Source organism: Alligator mississippiensis, chromosome 12 (genome assembly GCF_030867095.1).
Source record: "Alligator mississippiensis isolate rAllMis1 chromosome 12, rAllMis1, whole genome shotgun sequence".
NCBI lineage: Eukaryota > Metazoa > Chordata > Crocodylia > Alligatoridae > Alligator > Alligator mississippiensis.
The window spans coordinates 3730440-3753013 of record NC_081835.1 but is presented as its reverse complement, the minus strand read 5'-3'; the positions used below and the strand labels follow the sequence as shown (position 1 = coordinate 3753013).

At 47.3% G+C, this 22574-nt stretch overlaps 1 protein-coding gene across 4 annotated transcripts in view; it reads left to right on the top strand.

The window, feature by feature from the left end:
- ADAMTS9 (ADAM metallopeptidase with thrombospondin type 1 motif 9) overlaps positions 1-19117 on the top strand; it is a 109622-nt gene extending 90505 nt beyond the window's left edge. For 3 of the 4 annotated variants that reach the window (XM_059715417.1, XM_059715418.1, XM_059715416.1), the window contains 10 exons: positions 4567-4737; positions 6061-6255; positions 7910-8042; positions 8340-8434; positions 8589-8683; positions 8761-8894; positions 10498-10589; positions 12329-12433; positions 15415-15535; positions 16230-19117. In XM_059715417.1, coding sequence (XP_059571400.1) covers positions 4567-4737; positions 6061-6255; positions 7910-8042; positions 8340-8434; positions 8589-8683; positions 8761-8894; positions 10498-10589; positions 12329-12433; positions 15415-15504 — 1110 coding nt within the window. In that variant the 3' untranslated portion in view covers positions 15505-15535; positions 16230-19117. Of the gene's footprint in view, positions 1-4566; positions 4738-6060; positions 6256-7909; positions 8043-8339; positions 8435-8588; positions 8684-8760; positions 8895-10497; positions 10590-12328; positions 12434-15414; positions 15536-16229 lie in introns of those variants that run through there. The other variant, XR_009455874.1, reaches the window with a different exon arrangement.
- Positions 19118-22574: the final 3457 nt, after the last annotated feature.

Below are 22574 nucleotides of genomic sequence, written 5' to 3'. Positions count from 1 at the left end.
GTTTATGTATTTGTATATGTATGTGTATGTATGTTTGTATATATGTATTTGTGTGTATGTGTGTTTGTGTGCTTGTATATAAGTGTGTGTTTGTATATGTGTGTGTGTGTTTGTATATATGTGTGTGTGTGTGTTTGTATATGTATGTTTGTATATATGTGTGTTTGTGTGTGTATGTGTTTGTATATGTGTGTGTGTATGTATATGTGTTTGTATATATGTGTGTGTTTGTATGTGTGTATATGTGTTTGTATATATATGTGTTTGTATGTGTGTGTATATATGTGTATGTGTGTATGTATGTGTGTGCATGTGTGTGTATATGTATATATATAATGTGTGTGTGTGTGTATATATATATGGGGGCGGGCGTGTGAAAGAAGGAAAGATCTGGCCGTTGTTTTTTCAGGGCAAACCCGTCTATTCCAGGCAGAATACCCACGGAAGGATGGCTAGAGCCAGTCCAAACACTTTGAAACTTTGAGCAAATTTTGTCTAAATTTCAGATTTTGACCCGTCCATAAAACGTTGAAGTGCTTCTAAAAACGCCCTCCAGGGTGGCTGTTTTGTTGTTGCTGTTGGGTTGGCTGGGATTGATTTTAGAGGTGGGGAGAGGGGGCATTTAACACCTAGAGAGCTAGCTAAAAAAAAAATCTGAGTGTGAAACGTCTATAAAAATAGTTCAGACTGTGATGGGGAGGAGGAAGGAGAGAGAATCTGTCAAGATTGTGCCCTGTTTGTCAGCCCTCTTTCTCCCTTTCTTTTAGCCCCTTTTCCCTGCTGTCTTGTGCGAGATTTATCTCTGTCAGTAATAGGAGACTCCCTCTTAAATTTCCCCTAGACTTAAATGAAACAGCAGCCTCTTTTGCATTTTCGCTGCTGTCAAACTTCAATATAAATAATGTTTTATAACCCTACCGTGGCTAATTAGAGCCTTTAATGTATCTGTTGCATTCATTTGCTTGCACTCTGTCTTGTAGATGCATTTCCCACCTTTGTGGGCTTGTCTTAATTGACGTTTATTTTGGAGCATGTCAATAGACTTAAGCCTTATCGATTTAAAAAAAAAATGTGCGTGCTGGGGCTGCACAGTTTTAGGCAGCTTCCCGACCGTCGTCTCCAAAGCGCTGCAGAGGGATGACAGATGCCTGGAGACCCAAGTGCTAATTTGGGTGACATACCAGAGACACTCCAAGAGCTAATCTCAAGCCAGCTCTTACTGATTGAAAACGAGAGACACTGTTGTTCATAGAAAAGCTGTTCAGTGCCCAGTGTCAGCACAGTTTATAAGCTCCGGCGATTCTCTTGTGGACGGATATCCGCAAAATCGAACTCGCCATCACAATAGGAGCCTTCGTTAGCAAGCTGAGGAATGAGGCCCACTGTTTGATCAAGCGTGGAAATCAACCCCGCTCCCCATCTTTATTAGTTAACCAGGTACAGGCATCAAGGAAGCTTCGATGTTCGACCTGGACCCTTAAAAAATGCAATAACCTGTAAGATACTTGGGTTATTATAACACACCATCCTGTTTTGAAGCAGGAGCCCAGGGTCAAGTTGCCGGCGTGTTATCTTTTCAACTACTCGTGTGTTGCAGGAATGCCTCGGCACCCTGTCTGAGATGGGAACGCCATTGTGCTAGGTGCTGTACGCATATACCCAGCAAGGGATGATCTGATCCTGCCCTGAAATCTAAAGCCACATTCAGCTCAGGACAGCAGTTTGTGCCTGATTTCCGCCCATTGATTTCAAAGAGACTGTATACATTCTTCATGTTCATCACATTTTAAAATGCCTGGTGAAGTCGGGGCCCAAATAGACAAGCTGGAGTTGAAAGGAGGAGATGCATCTCTCTCCTTCCCTGCCTCCCTCCCCACCTTTTCTTCCTCCCACTCTTTGCCTCCTTCTCTTGCTCTCCAGATGCAATGAGAAGCGACCTCCTTTTACAGCCGAGCAACTGAGGCACGGAGCGGTTAAGTGACTTGCCCAAAAGTCACATTAAGTGACTTGCCCAGTCTGTGGCAGCGTCAGGAACTGGAAATGCAGCACCCCAGCCCTAGACTTGTAACTTCAGCTCAAAACAGGCCATCCTGCCTGGTTAAAAACCCACCCCATCATATAGCAATACCTTTTTACCACCCACACATACTCTTCCCCCGTGACACCTACAGAGAAAAGAGGATTTTTAGTATCTTGGCAGATGAGACATGGAGCATTGCTGTGCGTGTCTTGCAGCAGAGATGCTACCGATAGCCTTGTGCTACTATCGTTGAATTTCTGAGAAGTTTTGTATTGGAGCTGGCATCACCCAGCAAAACTGAGTCGCGCAAAGATCCGAATCACAGAACCGATCCCCTTTCCCAAATGTCAGTCAAGACACCCTAATTGGGAAGGAGTGCGGAGGCGAAGGGTCAGGCTGCGGGTGAAAGGTGCCCGTTAAATGCTTTTTATTGACTGCTAGGGGAAGCCGGGTGACAAAGGAGATTTACTGAGGTCTTATTCCAATCCACTAACCCACTTTTCAATTTTATTCTCCACTTATATAATGAGGAGATACCAGAGAAGGGCAAATATAGCGCGGTTGGTTCGCTCTCCGGAGGACTCAGTCAAGCAAATTACTCTTCTCCCCTTAGGAATGCTATATTTCAGCTCAGACCTGGAAGCAACTTCCACTCCAGGGACTCGGAGGGAGAGAGTAAATAAGATTGAAAGCACATGCCGCCCTTAGGGTCTTTTGGCAGACTGCAGGTTTTATAATGCTGACTGTTGCCTGAGAGCCGTTAAGTTATTCCTCTACAATAAATGAAGCTTTAGAGGGGTTTTTTTCCTTCCCATTTTGCAGTTACTCTATGTTTATGATGGGCATAAACACGCCTTTCCTGCAAGCCCTCTTCGGAGACTCACCCATTGGCTTTCTCAGCCCCAGCGTTTCTACCCCTGGATGCCCCCTTTCCGAGCCCTCCGCTCGTTTGCAATCTCAATCCTGACAGTTAATTAAAAAGCAAGGCAGCCCTGAGAGGGCTGAGCTTCCCAATGAGGTGTGCTCCGCAGCTCTCACAGGGGATCTGCCAGAAAACGTGTGAAGGGGACTGGTTCAGAGACCTCGAAAACGGCGTGTGGCAAATGGGCAAAACCAACCAGATTCTCCTGGCAGGGTTTTGCTGGCCGGGGGGCACGTCAAATCTTGTGCATATAGAGGGGAAGTTTGCACTGATCAAGACAACATGATGGGATATTATATCTGTTCCTTAGAGCAGACGTTTCTTCTGCATCATCGAAAAATATTCTTTCCATGCATTTTATCTGCTAGTTAGCCCGTTACTTGAAAGCTGTTGCATCCACTGATTTATTTGCAGGATGTCAATGGCTCCTACACTCCTCTCTCCGTTCCCCCCCCCCCCTTTTTTTTTAGTGCACTTGTATACAAAATCTTTTTGCACAAGCACAGGAAGGTGTTAGCACAGCCTCACGATCGTATGGTTTCCTCTATTCATCGCTGGCGTTGGGGAGGAGGCGGGGGGCAGAGGAACATGTCTGTGTAGTCGGGCTGTGGAAGACGGGGGAAGCGTTTCTGGTCATCAAGAGCTCAGGTCAAGGTCTTAGCATTTGCCATCCTAGGAAGTGCTGGACTTGACAGGGAGGGGACAGCTGACAGGAGTCCTGGTCTCGGAAAGGTTCGTCCTCCCCCTCCAAGTCCGACGAGGCCCTAATAGGTTTCACTGGAGCATAGGTTGGGCCAGCCAGTTGAAAGCCATTAGAAAAAGGTTGTCAAATGGGCAGAGCACTAATTTGAGTCATGCGAGAGCTGGGCCAAAGTCCTTACTCTGCCACTGACTCCCTGAGTAGCCTTGAGCAAGTCATCTATCCCCAGAGCTGGAAAGTATTTACGTGGTTAACTCCAGTTGAAAAAAACAAGCTACATCAGACAAACCGTCCGTGGTAAGTGTCCTGCTAGATGGGGCATCTCAAATATCAGTGAAGGAGTTGGATCAATGCTTTTAAATGCATCAAAATAGGCAGCCCCTTGGGGAGGCTCGTTCTTCCCTCTGGTTGCTTCCTGCAGCTAATACCCATGGTGTTTCAGCATAATCAGTGCAGTCCCATGGGCTCCTGCCAGCTTTCCTTATACCTGGCAGTAAGCAACCCCAGAACACTTCCTCATGTTCAAGCAGGGGCGTCCGCCACGAAGAAGGAGGGGAAAGCATATTGCAAATGAAGTGGATTTAATAGCGGTCGTCAGCTGGGGAGAAGTGGTGCAGTCCTGTGGGTGCAGCACTGGACGGGCAGTCAGAAACCAGGCTCTGTTCCCAGCTCTCCCTCTGGTCTGCTGTGTGACCTAGGACACGTTGATTCCCCCTCCCAACCTTTCTGTCTCATCTGTGTTCGCTCCTTGGGATGGGGCGTATTTCTCACTAGGTGTTTGTACAGCACCAAGCGCGGCGAGGTCCCGATCTCAGTTTTGAACTTGACTAACGGAGACAGAAGTAGCATTCACCCATGCCGTTAATGGAGCGTGTTTGCATTGGTGACTGGAGTGTAATTCGTCTCTCTTTCTCTCGCTGACAGTGCATGAAAACCTGTGGGGAGGCGTCCCGGTACCGTAAAGTCGTGTGCGTGAATCAGAACAAGCGCGTGGAGAGCAGCCTGTACTGTGATGCCAGCAGGCGACCCTCGGAAATGGAGAGCTGCAGCTTGCCGCCCTGCGAGTATGTCTGGATCACGGGGGAGTGGTCGGAGGTGAGTCCCGACTCGTGTCTTACCTTGTCGGAGGCGAGTCCCACACTGTCAGACTGGACGGTCCCCCGCACCATCCCTGGGGTGGCCTGGATCTCAGCGAATAGCCAGACCAAGCCCTCAACTGGTGTAAATCACCATGAGGCTGTGAACAGTAGTGGATCTGTGCTGATTGGTGCCCAGCTGGGCACGTCTACAAGAGACGCTTACTGCGCATTAACCTAATAACGTTGTGCAGTAGCGTGTCATGAGAAAAACTGTGCTTATAGCCAGCTGTACGGTGTTTTTAGGCTAATCACTAAACAACTGTGCGCTGATGCTACTGCACAGTAACTTTAGGTATTGCATATTTAGTTAGTATTTTATTAAGGAAGTACTAAACTAAATGTGCAGTAACTAAGGCACATTAATGAGCGTGTAGATGGGCCCGCTGAGATTGGACCAAAAGAACTGGTGAAAGTAGTTGTGTCCTCTTTGCTTTTATCCCCTGGAACGACCTGGGCTGAGGGCCCAGCGATGTATGAATGCGGGCAGAGATGTGCCCGATGCTCAAATCATGATGTGGAACATGGTATTCATGGGCGGTTTCTCTGCTGGAGAAGGAGGAACAAGGAAACAAAAGAGAGAGGATATTAAAAAGCAGGCGTGAGCGGCCAGCAGAGACTGCTTGATAACTAGAAGCACTTTCTAGGTTCCCATTCAGGCTCCATCTAAAGGACCCGTGTATTACATCCGTCTTGATCCTCTTTGCTATACTTACCCTGCGGTCAAATCAAGGCCATCTCACCCTGCCAAAAGAAGATCCTTTAAGGCTCTCCAAAGTTTGGTGATGCTACGCATCTATTCACAGTAGTCCAAGGCAGCTTTGGCAAAGTGAGCTACTGCTCCCAGCAAATCGGTCCCAAGATGCATTGCAATAACATGCAACTGGTGCAGACCAGTTCTTTATCAGTCTCTTAGGACACTAGCAGTGGGTGCTTCTCCCCGAACCACCTGTTGCACCTTTACCTTCCCCTTCATGAAATCTGGCTGGGTACGTGACATTAAGGCCCGTGCTGCACCTTGCATGTGTTACACAATTAACCGGTTAATCACACAGTGAATGTAGACTGCTCACTCATGCAAAGTAATTATCACACAACGAATTGGTTAATCGTGCAATACATTTAGACCAGCCACCTGTGCAAAGTGCTTAAAAAGTGACTCATCCGGCTATAAAAAGAGCCAGCCGGCTATGAAAAGGTCTAAGCGCTCTATAACTGGTTTCTATCCAGCTGTAATCTGAATGTGTGAAAGGGCCGTAACAGAGCTTTTTCGTTCCCTTAGTGCTCCGTCACCTGTGGGAAGGGGTACAAGCAACGGCTGGTTTCCTGCAGTGAGATTTATACTGGGAAGGACCATTATGAGTACGGCTACCAGAACACAGTCAACTGTCCCGGCACGCAGCCCCCAAATATCCACCCCTGTTACCTCGGGGAGTGCCCAGTCCTGGCGACGTGGCGTGTTGGCAACTGGGGAAGTGTGAGTACGATGCACAGCCTTTGTGCTGGGAGGGAGGGGTGATTGCTAAAGGCTGGTCGGCAACTTCAAAAGACCTGGTGCTCTTTGCACAGATAGGGAATGAAATGGAGGTGACCATTTGACTGGGGTGTAGGAAGGGCTATGGTTGGCCATGCACTGAAGACGTTTCCCCCTAATGCCTATTTAGGGGGAAACTCTGTGGATGGCCAACCATATGGTTGTGTCTTGTGACTAATTGATAAGCCAAAGTTTAGGCCATTGCAACCTCAAAATATAGAAGATTCTGCTTTCATGTCTTCCCTTTCCTGTAAGTCCTGCAGTAGAGCAAAGACAAAGACATTAGCCTTTGGCTGTAAAATTATTGTGGTGTCTCCCTCTCTTCCGGAGCTCAAATCACAAGGTTTTGAGTGAAAGCACCACCCTTCACTTAGTCCAAAACTCCAGTGTTGCTTGGATTGCAGCATTTCTCCCACGAGTTTGATTTATTGACACTTCTCAGGCACTGAGAGTGATTTATCAAGTCTGTGCGAGATTACCAGGGTCGAGTCAAGCGGAAGGTGGTGAAAATTGTCTGAGTTAATAGTAAAGCTGAACTGCTTCAAGCCAGAATGCCTATTTAGGGGGAAACTCTGATGTTTGAAGAGAGATGTTGTTCCAGGTCAGAACAAAAACTACAATTTTCTACCTTTTGTGCCAAAAGGAAAACCTGGGGAAAAAATCATGTTAGAAAATCGAGATGGTTTTGTTCAGAAACAGAGCGGAGCAGCCAGCTCTTCCCCATTCCTGGGGACTCCCCAGGCTGTACCCAACCCAAAGGGATCCCATAAGGGCAGCTGGAGAGTCCAAACTGAGCATGGTTTTGCTTCCTGCTGAAACTGTGGCTCATACAGAGTAATCGCAGCTTGTCTGTGGGTGGTTTGCTGTAACCTGTGAGGAATGCCTTCTGCTGTCCTACTGTGCAGGGGCCAAGACTAATTGTTCTAACAAGACTAGCAAGTGATTGCCCTGGTTTTTGGGAGCCTGTCCTGAAATACCTTAGTGTGGGCTTGGTTTTCAAAGGAAGGGTTCCCACCTCCTTTGAACCTTTAAAGGTATCTTAATTTGGCCACCCAACACCCGATGCATCCAAAAGAGGCCATTGCTTTTGCAGACTGAAACCTTGCGTTGTGCAAAATGAAGGGCAGGTTGCAGTGCCATAGATGCCATAGAGATTGACTTTGAGTTTGAGGTCCAAAGAGGCCAAAATTTCCCCTAAGCTGCATGGCAGTTTGCATATGAAACCATAACGTTGCCTTTTAGTGACCCCGAGCTGTACTTGACAGGAGTAAAGCGGGATTAGTATGGATGCTAATCAAGCTTCCTAATGAATGCTTGTCTCTTGGGCATCCTGGCTGTGAAACGTGGTATGGAAAAATGTCCATTCAGTGGGCTGAGCAAGTGGAACGAGCTGCTCTGGGACTCTGCTTGAGTGCAGGGTTCGTGTGAAACATTTCCATCCCCTTCCAGCAAAGCACTTAAGTGCTGCCTGTTAAGGACCATGAAATCAGTAGGGCCTTTGCAAAGTTATCTTCACCCAACAGCCAGCTGGGCTTTCTCTGCTTGGCACCTGAAAGCCTCGGTCCTGGAACGCACTCGCTGTGCTTTCTTCCTGCAGTGCTCTGTTACGTGCGGCGTCGGAGTGATGCATCGGTCAGTGCAGTGCCTAACAAATGATGACCAGGCGAGCACCTTGTGCCACGCTGATTTGAAACCTGAAGAAAGAAGAATCTGCCACAATATCCACGACTGTAAGTCTCCTACGCTGTGCTTCACCTTCTGGCTCTGATAGCTTGATCCTGGGATGCACTGAGCACCTGCAGCACCCACCGACCTCCTTGAGAGCTGCAGCGTTCGATGCTTTCCAACATCAAGCCCCCAGTCCAATCAAGTATGAGTTTCATGAGGTTTCCAGGACTCATGGCTACATGGCAGTTTTGGGATCTGTGGTTTACTGCTGGCCAGGGAGCTTGCGAGGTTGCAGAAGAAATCCTGAAATGCAACTACCCGATTCCTGCCTGACTGCAAACCTTTCTGTTTCATTGCAGGTGAATTACCAAGGGCTTGCAAAGATGTTAAAAGACTCAAAGGTGTCATTGAAGATGGAGAATATTACCTGAACATTAAAGGAAAGATAATCAAGGTGCATTTCAGCAACCGATTGAAAATCGTGCGCGTGCACGTCCCAAAGGCGCAAGAGTCTCTCCTATATGCTCATTATTTCCACCGCTGCACTTCCCACCTTCTGTTTTCTAAATGCATAAGTTTCTGACAAAATGATGGTCTCTCCCTTTCAGATATATTGCTCTGGGATGCAGACTGACAACCCAAAGGAGTATGTGACTCTTGTGAGTGGGGACGCGGAGAATTTCTCTGAAGTGTATGGGTACAGGTAAGAAATCACTTGGGTGTGAACGTCATGGTGCCTGTTTCCCAATCCGGAGCTGAACGGGCTCTTTCCTGATGCAGATTACATAATCCGACAGAGTGTCCGTACAACGGGAGCAGACGGGAAGACTGCCACTGCAGGAAAGATTACACAGCAGCTGGGTTTTCCACCTTCAGCAAAGTAAGGCTGGACCTGAACACTATGCAAATCATAAGTGAGTAAAAACAGGGCCTCACCATCCACACGCGCCTGTTTTACACACAGCTACACCTCGGTTCAGAGCAAGAGAGGGCATTCGCTGCTCTCCGTTCTTGACCTGTCCTGCTAGAGACCTCCTTTCGTTGCAAACCCAGTCAACCCTGGCAATTCACGTTTAGGGACCAGAAGAGCAGTTGAGTGTGCTCTTTTCAGGAAGTTTAAATCGTTTCTCTCTAGCATCCCGACTTTGCTCTTTGGAAAGATCTCTGAATCCCACCTACTTTTGTTTTCTGGTCTGTTTGTTTCTTATTTTAAAACTATCACCGTGAAGGTCCCGGGCACACGCAGCCATGTACCCACAAGTGCCGCGTGCAGGATAATGTGCGGGGGGCTGTTCTCTGCACGGTGCACTCGGATGTAGCTTTTGTTAGTACAGTGTGGGCTGAAGTCTGGCTCCTGAGAAGCGCTTTCGGGGCCTTGCTTGCTGACTGCTGAGGTCTTTCCTTGGGTATCAGTGAGCAATGAGTCAAGACCGTGGAGCCAGTCTGACTCCGGAGAAGATGGGAGTTTTGCTGGTGCCTGGTTAGAGCAGAATGGGACTTTAGCGCCACAGTGGGAGTCACGTGCCTGTCGCTCCTGATGCTGGTAGTGGGATCAGGGAGCCTGTCGGAGGTGGTCTCCAAGGAAAGCCGCAGATGTGCCCTGCAAGCAGGGATTTGGCCATCCGGATTTGTGCGATGTTCTCAGAAATGTGTTTAAAATACGGCGCGGTGTTGTTATCGGGGTGTGGAAATGGCTCTAGAGAGTAAATACCATAGCTAAAACTTTTTAAAACACCACAGATTAAATACATCTCATACTACAGCAGTTTATCCCCTCGCTTTCAGATTGGGAGATATCCCAGTCGCATTCAAGCTGCCTGAGTTATTGGTCTGTAAAAAAGGAAAGACATCATACTAGGATTTTTCAAAGGAGCCGTCCTATGGGAATTAGGCACCACATTCCCATAAAAAATTCAAAGGAGCCTAAATCCCTTCCAGCCCTAAAGTCTATGAAATCCTTTTGCGCATCCCAGCCTAAATAAATGGACATTAGTTGAAGTCAGTCTGCTGGAAATTTTCATTGATCCTGCCCTGTGTCATCTAATCTAACAAAATAATCATTTTAATCCTTCCTAGCAACACAAGTTTTCTTCTAATGCAAAACTCCCCTTCTTGGCTGAAGGGAATATATATGTTTTAGACCTTCAGGTGTCCTTTTTTATTATTGGTTAGTTCAAATTAACATTTTTCTGATATGGAAATGTAGCGCAAATGGAAACAGTTGATATGGTTATTGTTTCTGTATAATCTGACAGGCTAAATTCCCCAAGGTATTCCACCACGTTCATACATTTCAGCATGTGAACAGCCCTATTCAGTTCAGTGCATGTCACGTGCTGGCAGTTTACATACATGCTGAATCAGGGTTTCAGTACCGAAACCCAGCAGAAAAGATCTTAACACTGGAGATTAATGTGCAGAAGGAACTGTAGGAGATTTACTCGCTAACAAATAGTATGTTTAAATGTTTCTCTCTCCCCATCTCTCTCTGTGCTGTTCACCAAATGTTTTTCACAGCAACTGATTTACAGTTTGCACGGACGCTTGATGGACGACCTGTTCCTTATGCCACTGCTGGGGACTGCTACAGCGCAGCCAAGTGCCCGCAGGTATTTGACAGCAACATCTCGCACGAATCGGATCCGTTCGTTATGTCCCGGCCTTTGTATTAATTACTCCCGGGCGCGCCGGCCAAACTCCAACACAGTCTCACCTCGGTGGTCTGCAACTTGCCGTGGTCTGTACATAATGTACTTGCAGTTCTGAAAACAACCTTAGAGGTGGGGTATTACAAGACAGCCAGCAGGGTCTGAAAGGAGGCGATCCAAAATGCCAGGCTGAGAAAGGTTCAGAGCTGGGAGGGATTAAGAGAAACGCCCAACTCGGAGGTCAAGTTGTATACAGTGCTGGCAAAGATGAAGGAAGAGAAGGACGGCAGAGAGAGCGAGCGCTCGTCGAGTAACACGCACGTTCACGTAAGAGGAAGTTCGTCCGAGACGGACGGAGGCCAGGAGGTCCTGTAGGTACGGCCAGGAGGGTGTGGGGGCTGCAAGAAGAGTTGATTGAACTTTTGATCGTGCACCATGGGGGAGTAGGAATGGAGATGATGGCGAGTCCACGTTGAGGCAGAGGAAAAGGAGGGCCAAGGTCAAGTGTGAAGGTGTGTAGGCAGTTAAGGGGAAGGAAGGAAGGACAGGCTGGGAGCAGGAGAGTTGCAGAAGTTCACATGTGCCCAGCATGCACCCACACTTGGAAATGCTCTGGCAGGAGCAGCTGTATGCCAGGGGTCTCCACTTCCCTGCCATACAGCCTTCCACGTTTCATGATCTCCCCAATACAATCAGCTTCTGACACCACCGAGCTCTGGAGTCAGGGTGGCAACTGAGCAGCTCGGATGGGATGAACCCACATCCCATGCGCTAAAAGGGTAAAGTAGGATAAATAGGGAGTCAAGAGAACGGAGAAATCTCTTCATCTCCTTGCCTTCCAACTTTTGGAGCCGGCGCTTTTCTTTATAGCACAAAGGCTCGGAGACTGAGCTGCTACCTCAGGCATGTTCAGGAGTCCTGATTGCCACCGAGGTGGAGATTTGATGCTGAGCTGCAAGCGGACAGTGCCAAAGTAGCAAATGCAGCGAGCAAAGCTCAGAGCCGTCTGCTTTTTCACAGCCTAGCAGCCATTTTGGACAGGGTAGGTCAGGTATTGTAAATCAAAAAGGGGTATTTCTAAGTACAGAAACAAGTGGGTGTTTGCATGTGCAAGTGAATGAGAGCGAATCCAGCCATGCCCCCAGACCGTGTTTCTTTTCCTTGGCTTGGGTTAAAAAAAAAGGGAACATTGATTCAGGACAGATTCAAGGAGCAAACAAAACACTTTGGGTGTTACTTCAGGAGAACAAAATAAAGGACGTTACAAAACAAGGACAAGGCTGCTCTCTGCCGATGAGGAGCCGCAAGAGAGCTGCAAAGTTTGACGGAGCTGATTTAGTTGCATTACATTTTCCACTGGCTGATGCAGCACGGCAGGATCTGCGGCACGCGATGGAAAAGCCAAGCGTGCCCTCAGCTGGCCAGCGGGGAGAAAGCAGCCCCTTCCCTTGGCATCACATCATCCTGGCCGTGCTCAATGCTGGAAGAATTGAAAACACGGCCAGAGAGGTCTTGTTAGAAGAACGACACGCTAGCACATGGGTAGGGCGGGAAGCTCGCAGCCGTGCAGTGCAGGACACTTAACTCTTGGGGCATTCAGCATTTTTTGGGGCATTCCTCTCCAAGCACGTTGTGATCGAGCGGGTCCAGAAGCAGCAGCTCAGGGGATAATCAACTTGTCTCTGTGTTTTTCTTTTTAGGGTCACTTTAGCATCGACCTTTACGGAACTGGCCTTTCGGTGATGGAAACGGCAAAATGGCTCTCGCAGGGAAACTATGCGGTGTCAGAAATTCAGAGATCTCCAGTAAGAAAACGACTCTCTTAATCCTGAACTCTAGGTATCCCCGTATCACTGATGTCAGGGCTCCAGCGGGCACAGGCTGCATTGCTTTCATAGCATCGCTCTCATGAGCACGTAGCATGAATCGAGGAGACGTCGTAGGAAATAAAACAGAGCCCCGAACTGTGCGCGCGTGTTGTCGTCAGGTGTGGGGCGACGGTTGTAAATGTAACTTGCTCTGAATTATGGTGGTTAATTAGTGAGTCTGTCTAGCCCTGAATGCTGAGCACCCAGGCGCAGACATGTCTTTAATTAGTTGTCTGAGTCCCCCGGCAGGGAGCCTGCACCACCAGCAGCGTGGACCCGGGGCCGCGCTCTCCGTCGAGGCCTCAGGCAAAAGTTCTTGCTGGGAGAAGGGCTGCAAAAATTGACCTGCTGCTCTCTCCTATCTGTAACTTCTAATTGCATGACAGGAGCAGGCTAACGACCAAGACTAATGAGAAGTATTGGGGCACAGCTATTATTATTCATACTGCAGCAGCCTCTCAAAACCGCAGTCAGGGATCAGGCCCCCTTTTTGCCGGGTGTTGTAGGTATAAGATGGAAGAGACTCTATGCCTGAAACAGCTTGACTGCTTTTAGGTGGAAGAGCTGCCAAGGCAGGGGGAGTAACCAGGAGAAATGGGGGGTCAGGAGAGCATTGCTGCCTGATTTGGTCTTCACATTTGTCTCCAGTGCACCAAGCAAGCCCTCCCACGAAGGTTAGGGTCCCCCTTCCCACTGGGATGCACCAGATTGCTTCAAGCGGTGACTGCAGAGTCTTGTGATGGAGAGCACCGGCTGCTCCCTCCTGCCAAGACATGCAATGGGAAGGAAAGGGGGCAGAAAAGGAGAGAGGTGGTGAAGTCAGAAGCTGTAGGTGAGGATGGCAAGAACAAAAATGATTGCATTTACTGTGAGGCTGTAATGCCTGTGGGGCTGGCTCCTCTCGAGTTGCAGCGCTGGCTCTGCAGAGGTATGTCCCTGCTCGTGGATCCACTTGTGAGCTTGGGTACCAGCACCAACCCAGCTGGCAGCAGCAGGTGGCTCAGCCTGAGCATTTACCCAGCTTTGCTGGTGAATTTGCAGCCTACACTGAGCTGAGTCTCTGAGCTGGCAAGCTTAAAGCAGCTCCGCTATGTCCATACCCAAGCTGAAGTCACTACAGACCTGCCTTGAGCGAGTGAAGGTTAATGAATACACAGGAATACACCAAATACATGGGAAGGTTGGCTGATTCTTAGTTTTGTTGCAAGTGTTTTCTGGCCTTGGCTCCTTGCAGGTGCCCTGACCTCGCTCGTCCGTGTAGAAAAGTCAGTCTCATCACTGTGCTGCTGCAGAGGGACTCTCATCCTGTGGCCAGGGCTCAGCCTTGGGCCTGGTCCATCTCAGCAGAAGGCAGTGGGACCAGTCCCAGGCTGTATCCCCCTTTCACACCATGCCTCATGCAGAGGTTTGGGGATCTCGAGCATCCATGCTAGGCTCTTGCAGTGACTCGGGAGGTATTATTTCCAGGTGCAGGATGTGCCAGACATAAATGTCTTAGGCTTGTTACCATGGGCATTAAGCAAAAAGCAGCCTTCTGTTCCTTTCTGGCTGCACAGGTTGTGCTTTGGTTTGTTTTTTCCTCCTAGCCGCCCCTTGGCTCAGAGAAGTAGCTACTGGGTGAGGCCTTGATGGGGTTTTTTTCTGCCTGGTGGAGAAATGGGCGGTCAGGGTGGGAGGTGGGTCTTGGGTGCTGCCCTGTTTAATGAGCAAGCGCTTACGAAGCAGGGTCAGCTGCCACGAGAGGAAGGCAGGGCTCAGCAGGAGGAAACCTCTGCAGTTCCCTGCAGAAAGAAGCTGCGCCAAGAGGCAGGAGGACACGATGTTGACTAAAACACATGCCCCATTTCAGACCACGTTACCTGGCTTGCCCTCTGCCACCTGCCAGGCACAGCTCGGCGGGGTGCCATGGCTGCAGGAGTAGAATAGCAGAGGATGGAGCCAGGTGCACAAGGGAGCTGGTGGCCTGTCATTTAAAAGTAAATGCTCTGGGCAGCCCTGCCCTGTCCTTCAGTCCTGTTTGCTACTGAGCCAGGGCAGCAGGTCCTTCTGCGTATGGGACGAGCGAGAGGAGCGTGGCTCTTTGCAGAACTAGAGTAAAACCAGGCTGGATTCAGTTTGCTCGGGTGTAGCTTCATGGGCTTCACTGGAGTTCAGCCCTGCTCACACCAGTTTACAATGAAGTCAGACTTTGTCCCCAGGGCTCTTCTATATTCTCTGCCATCTCCACATACTTCCCACCACATTTCAATGACCCACAGCATCCAAAAGACACCAGAGGAAGGCAGATATGGGAGGGACAGTGCTCCAACCTCGCTCCTTCCATATTCCCAGGGCATTGCTTTCTGTCTCGCAGGGAACTGAGCCCCACATGATGCTTTGCCCATCCAAGCCAAAGTTGGCAAACATCTTTCCCCACCCTTGGTGCAAGGTGCCATTGTTTTGGGTCAGGCCAGGGGGAGAGAGACAACCAGAGAGCTATAGAGAGTAGGTGTGGACCAGTGGCTTGGAGCTGCAGCAAAGTAGGTTTGGACTGAATAGCAAGAAAAACTTCTTCATTATTAGAGCCGTGAGGCAGTGCAATAGATGCCTAGGACAGCTGTGGACTCTCCATCGCTGGAGGTGTTCAAGAGCAGGTTGGACAGCCATTGATCAGGGCTGGTCTAGGAGTAGCGATGCCTGTGCTCCGCTGTAAGGATTTCCCATGCTTCTGGGCTTTGGCAGTTGCCACATAGGACCAGGAAGGATTTTTTTTCCCCCTTCTGCTGCTACAGGATTTAAAATTTAAAAATACATTTCTTCCAATAGATGCTTCAGTGACCCTATTAAAACGCCGTCAGAGCTGGGCCTCCAGGGGTGGCTGTGGTTATCTCCTGTCGCCTAACACTCTTTTAAGACCTCATTTCTGATTCTGTCCACAGGATGGTACCAAAGTCCTAGGGAAATGCGGTGGTTACTGTGGGAAGTGCACGCCTTCATCTGGAACTGGCCTCGAGGTCCAAGTGCTATAGCCGGATGGGTTCTCCTGGTTCCCGCGTGAAGGTAAATCTTGCCAGGAATTGATTGCTAACGACACACAGCACAGCAGCGTTTGCAAAACTGCCTGCTGTCCTATAGTTAAGGATGCTCTAAGCCCTTTAAGCACCTAAACACCTGGGGGTTAGGAGCCTGTTGGCCTAGCTAGACTGCCACCAAGCATGCCTGAGACAGAGGGCTTGTGAGCGGTGCTGAGCCCACACTCAGAGCTGCTTCACGGTGGCTACAAAGCGATGCTTCCAGGAGCACGGGGTAGACGTAGACATCCCCTTAGGTCATGCTGCATCGCATTCAAAGTGCTTGCTCAGGCCCAGCAAGCGCTTAGAAAAGAGGCTTTTAGCTTCCAAAGCCTGTAAGCGCTTTTGAACTGCTCCCCAGCATTTAATCTCCGATGATAATAAAACCTGAGTGCTAGGTAATACTTTCCAAATTGCTTAGCAAAGGGGCATACACGTCCACGCGACTGCAGCACAGAGCTGGCACGTACCACAGAAGGAAGCAACTGCTTTTTGGCCCTACCCTTAAAGAAAATGCCAGAGGTCATTTGGTGGAATTGGTTTTTTTGGCTGGAAACTTGCTTTTCGAGTCACTGGTGCTCCTTCATGCTGTTCTGGACCCAGCAGTCAATGCAGGAGTACGAGACCTCAGAAGCAAGGAGGCCGATCTCACTAAAACGTGCTACTCGCTGTCTGTCTTGCAGGATGTGCAAGCAGGAAGCCAAGATGAGCTGGATGAAGGATAGCGATGCAATACCTCTGCCTTCTACTTTTGTACTTGTTTGTACGTGTGTATATAGCTTGTATATTCTTAATGTACAGTATAATATTTATGTTTGGAATTATTTATTTCGATTTAATATTTTTGTACGTAAAATGTTTATATTAAGGCTGCTTTTACTGTTTTTTTTATTAAACCCTGCAGTCAAACCACTGCATTTTACGTACTCTACATTATATGTAGCGTTATGACAAAAGTGATACTTTATTGTCACTGTACTCAATTGTTTACTTTCAGTCAGTCATTTTTCTTCTTGTTACAGGCTGCTTTGGCCTTTTAAGGTGCTACCAAATTGGCATAGGGGTATTTTTGGCATTTCGATACAACCTTTGTGGAAGGGAAATAGAGCATGTAGGATTTCTCTTTTTTTTAAATGATCAAGCAGACAGCTCTAACGGGACACATTTAAATCAATACGGTGCTCATTGTAGTATGAGTTATTGTCTTTTTAGGTGTATTTTCAATTCCACGTGACCTCTGTGGCCAGTGATAACGATTGCTGGTTTGGTGCTAATATGAGATATTTATTAATACTGTGTAGTTCTAGGTATTCAGATCCATTGCCATGACGAGCAAGAAAAGGGAGCGAAGAGGGGAAACGGCTAGATGAGCCAAGTCACGCAAATTAAGTATTCAGCCTGCGAACGCATTCAGAACTTGAACCCCAGTATTTGTAAGGCTCATAAAACCTTGATTATTTTTTTTTTCCAAATAATATTTTCTAATTGAATGTGCCGCTGCACTTCCTGGTTCCATCTGGACGTGTGGGTGCTTAATTCCTCCAAGAAAGGTTGATTGGGCCATATGTTCCCATAGTCTGTGTGCTGAAAGGCATAGCAATGTACTACAAAATCTGCCACAAAGTCCTAAGGGGAAGCCAAAAACACCTACTCGTATTATGCTGCTGCTAGCATGCGGGATCACTCGGCATAGCCTCCGAAGATCCCGTTGGGAGTGGAAATGTTGGAGGATCAGCCTGGGTACTGTAAAGCTAAGTTGCAGCCCCAACCTGTGCTAGGTCTGTGTCGGCAGACTGCAATGTTTCAGTGGATTTCTGTGCCTACAAGTACTGCCAACTGGGTCTGATAGGCTTCATCAGGGACTTGCCAGTTGTATAAATAAGATCATTTTGTACCCACAGAGATCTGCCCCGTCCTGCACAGGCTGGCCCGTGTGTATTGGCGCGTGGCTTTGCATCACCCAAAAAGCCGCCACGCTCTTTGGGTATCTCCCGTCCTATGCACAGCTGGTCCTACAGTCTTTATTCCAGAAAAAAAACCATCTGTTCAAGTCAGACGTGGCCAAGAAAGCGGTGCAGACCTGGTCTTTGCTGGTTATATCAAGCATCATTCCTGAACTTCGTGGTAATAATGCGGCCATGCTATTTTTGTAGGAGATGACTGTGTCCCTTAGCACTTTCTTCGCAATCTCATTGCAAATGGGAACATATTGCCCATCCTCATTATGAGTTTGGACTGATCAGAAGCAGGAAGTTCCCAGAACAGCGTAGGAGGGAGCCTGTTACCATGAAACTTCCTGCAGTTTAGGAGGCCAAAGACATTTGTTAACCCATTTGGATAAATATCTACGTTGGTGGGTGCACGGGCTTATTGAGCCTGACCTCTGAATACACGGGGTCCTATTTATCTACCATGACTCTTCGCCCATTGTGAATGAAGGCAGGTGTTTAAATCAACCTATATGATCCCTAAATGGCAGTGAGTGTGCCCACTGCTTTGTCATCCATGTATTTGATGACTTGTTCCCAGTGCCTGTGTCCAGCCACCTAACCCTACGCTGTGCAATTTAGCAGCAGGACTCTCAGGTAACATCCATCGGCAAATATGCTGTGCTAATTTAGACCACTTGAAGATTAGACCCTCTGTATTGCTAAGGAATGTCGCTTAGGAACTCCAGTTAATGTCTGGATCCAAATGGAAAGATGTAGGTTTCCCAAATGCACGACTATTTTCTCACCAAATACTTGGATGTGATTATATTACAAGCAGACTCGTTCACCTGCACTGTAGGTTGGCGTGTAACGGTAATAAATGACCCAACATTTCTGAGCAAATGCCAAAAATACCATTTTGGAATTCATGTAATAAGAGAAAAACAAAAAACAAAAGAAAGAAAAAGAGTAATTATGAAATAGTAATTTTGTGATTACTGCTCAGCATTAGAGCATCTGTTCTGTATGGAAAAAGGGAAAATTGCACTATGAACTTTAGGGGAGAAACAGTGGTGCTTAGACAGTACAGGCTGATACTATTTTCTGTAATGAAGTGAATGAGTATTTATAAAAAAAAAAGAAATAATATTGTGTCCTGTACGCATTCCTTTTTACAATGTAGTTTCATAATGGTTATCAACAATGCAAGCAAAACCTAAAAATATATTAAATAAAACATAAAGGAGTCATTTAGATACTAAACTTAAGCATCATTGATTGATTTAAATAAATGAGAATAAAATGTTGAGGGCCACTGAGACATTAGACATTTCTCATGAAGTAAATATTATATATATATATATATATATATATATATATATATATATATATATAGTACAATGCCATTATTTTTCTAAATGTTTTGTTTGGGGGGTTTTTTGTTTTATTGTTTTTGCAAGCACTTTCCTGTATAAGGTTTCTTTTCTTTCTGATTGCCATCAAAAGGGAATGAACGATCTATAGTGTGTGCCGGTGTCTTATTTCTCCATTTCCCATCATAGTCCATTACCTGTTATAGAGGCAAAACATGTACACGAGGGGAAAATACTTTGAATGATAAAAGATGAATCTTTATGTTGGCATTTGTTTTCCTGAATGACTGATTGCTGTTTCTCCTTTTCCTTCGTGCCAAAAGGGCTCAAAGGGAGGTGGGGGAGAGGAATCGTAGTGTCCCGTTATCCAAAGTTTCAGCAGGTAGAAATAGTCTTGAAGGCTATGGGCCATGTTCACAGCCAGGGGAAACAGGAAAAGCTCCAGAGATTTCCATGCCAATGTAGAGAGATCATCAGGAAGGATGGTTTAAGGCAGATGTCAAAGTGGTATATTAGCACGTAAGACATTTTAAAACGACAAGCTGGGTTAAGCAAGGAAATGGTAAAAGCATGGCCTAAAGGAATGTGACCAAATGACGATAAGCCTTGATCTGAGGATGATGCTTGATGGGTTCCCCAGTCTGCCCCATATGCTGTTTAATAAAGGATGTTAATGGGATGGATGCAAATGTGGATGTACCCTGGTGAGTTTGCTTGGCCTCCAAAATGGCCTGGCTCGTTTTGGTCTTTTCTTCTGTAGGCAGTAGGGAAACCTGCATACATACATTCATTGGCAGGTTTAAAATAAATGAGCAGGCTTATAAAGATAGAAACATGCTTCTGTGAAATGCTTGGGAGGAAGTTGCCCCTTGGTCAGTTCAGAAGTGGAGCCATGTGCCAGGTGTATAAAGTGTGCTCTTAACCGCATTATTTTTTGACAACACGACTTTCCTCTACCCTCCGTCTCTGTGGTCTCGGTCACTAACACTTGATTTTTCCAGTTATCTATATCCAACTTCTTGTCCAACTTCCTGCCATAGCCGAGCACAGAAGGAGAGATAAGTAGTGGAGAGATTCCTTGCAAGAATGAGGCGATGGCTGGAGGGGAGGTCTCATGTGATAGAGCAGTAAAAAATGACCCTCAGGATTTGATCCTTTGTAGCAGCAGAGATATGCCCTTAGAGAGCCAGGCAACAGGGATTAAGATATACTACTGCTTTAAAAGGCTCTGAAGATGTCCAGTGCTGCACCACCATTTCATATCTCAAGTTTGCAGGAAAGATCACCGTGCGGACGAGCACTCTGGACCTCTTGGAAAAAGTAAGTGACATTTTGCTTGCTTAGCTCAGCGGTGCACAGCAAGGCTGATGGCTTGCACAGAGCATCCCTTAAAGTCTCTGCCAGGAGGTTTTCTTCTGAAGGTCCAGCATGTTGCTTGCCCCTTGGACACATTCAGTGAAAGGCTGCAAGATGCTTAAGTCAGTTATCACTTTAATTCAGGCAGATGCTGCAATGAGAGCAGAAGGACCACGGTCTGCTGCTGCAGCGGATGACCCGTTCCTCAGCTCAACGCTTGATGAGATGCAGCCTGGTTTCCAGCCCAGTCTCTTAAAGGATTAAGACCTTAACACAGGGCTGTCCCATTTCTCAGCATCGTCTTAAGAGGAGTTGACACCGGTGACTTCGGTATGGGATACCAGTGGCAAAACTGGATGTCGGGGCACCTTCGTGAGAAGGAACCTGCTGTGGTGGGTTGGATGTAGCCTGCCGTCCTCCCCCAGCAAAGAAAGGAAGGGGCTCACAAAGCCCCTGCAAAGAAAGCTAAAAGGCCGTGCACCTGCAAGGCTTGGGCATGAGCTGTTAACCAGGGAAGGAGCAGGAGGCATTGCAATGGATGTCGCAGGGTCTGTACAGGCAAGCAAACACAAATCATGCCCAAAGGGAAGGCATTGGGGTTTTGCCTTTACAGTGGGGGCCAGGATTTTGGCCCTAAAATGTCTCCAGTCGCTCATGACCTGCTATGGTACACGAGGCGCAACAAATCATTTATCTCCTGCTAGCCCTTTAGTCCCGTGCAGGAGATGAGGAGCTGCATCTTAAATGTGTAGTCCTTGCCGAGTATCCAGGTTGCAGCCAGGTTGGTCTAGAAGCAAAAGCAATCAGGACTCGAGTTAGAGGTGATATCTTTTATTAGATTTTTTCAATTAAACTTTTTTTTTTTTTTTTTGCAAAAATCTAGTTGGTGTAATAAAAGATATCACCTCTACCATGAGTCCTCATTGCTTCTGTCCTTGCTGGGGCTCTTATCGGGCTCTCGTATAACTGTGCACCTGCCTGTTTCCTGCCTTCATGCTTTCTCAGAGGCCTAAAATCAGAGAAATTTTCTGTTGAGCAGGGAGATGGGATCCAGTTTTGATGAGAAATTGGAACAAGATCAGAGAGGAGTTCCAGGAGTGCTTCAAGGTTTGCAAGAGACCTGAGGAGACCATGCTGGCTTCTAGTCTAAGAGCTACCGTTCCTATTAAGTGGGATAGAGGAGTGACCTGAGTCTGGCCTACAAGCTACTTCACAGGGAGGTGGGCCTTTCATCTTGAAGACAAAGGCATAGCAATTCAGATTGGAAATCAGGCTGCCTTTTTAACAGCGATGGCAATTAACCATTGCAACCGGCTCACAGAGGGAAGCAGTAAATTCTCCGTCACGTGGAGTCTTTCTGAAAGATATGCTCTGGTACATCCTGAAGTTATTAAACTCAATGACCTTTGCTTAGGTAGTGTGGGAGAATGTGTCTCACCCTCTCAGGAGTCACTGAGTGAAGCTGTCCAGCCTCCGCTGTGCCAGGAGATCAGACGAGATGTCAAAAGTCAAACAAAGTGCTTTGATTTTCTAGAAAGAGAAGGTTTGACCCCAGACAATTTTTTGGTTTAATTTGCTTTCATCCGAAATCTTTCCCTGGTTTACTTTTTGTTCTGATCAGAAGGAAAAACTTTTCAAATTTGTGACACGGCTTGCCAAGAGATCCCTGTGCCCCTTTGCTTGGAAACATGTTTGGACAGCTGGTAGGAAGAAGGATGCAGATAAGGTTTCTTTCCAAAGGGAACATGGGGAGTAAAAGCTGAAGGAAAATGCTAATGATGTATCAGACTGTTCACAGTTGTATCTCTCTTGATTTGGATAATCAGCAGCTGTTTCGTTAAGGGAGGATCCAGCTGATGCCCTGCGCGCAGACAGATGTTGCAGAGGCTGAGATGTGATTTATGTCGGTCTGTTGTCACCAGTAAGACTGGGATTCACCTAAGCCCAGGCCTCACCTTGAACATGCGACATCTCACATACCCATGCACGTGCTAGCTTTAAACATCTTGCTGAATCAGAGCCTACAATGTGATTGGACTGCAGCTAATTAAAGATGTGCTAGTGCTTGGTGTCCTTATCTTTGACAAGAAAGCAAAGGGACTCTGAAGCAGAATCCCTAAATGCAAAATCCTGCCTATATGTAGGGAGGGGCAAGCAGGTTGGGGGGCAGGGTCCTGGACATATTCTTACTTCAATAAAACGCTTACTTGGTTCCAGTCATATGCTGATAATTTTCATCCTCATTCTGTAATCTTAAACTCTGCTCCTGATGAACAATTCATTTAATCAGCCTATGCTGCATTGTCCTATGCTAATCCAGGCTCGCTAGCTGCTGACCTTCCTCTCCAAAGCTGTTCACTGCTCACTG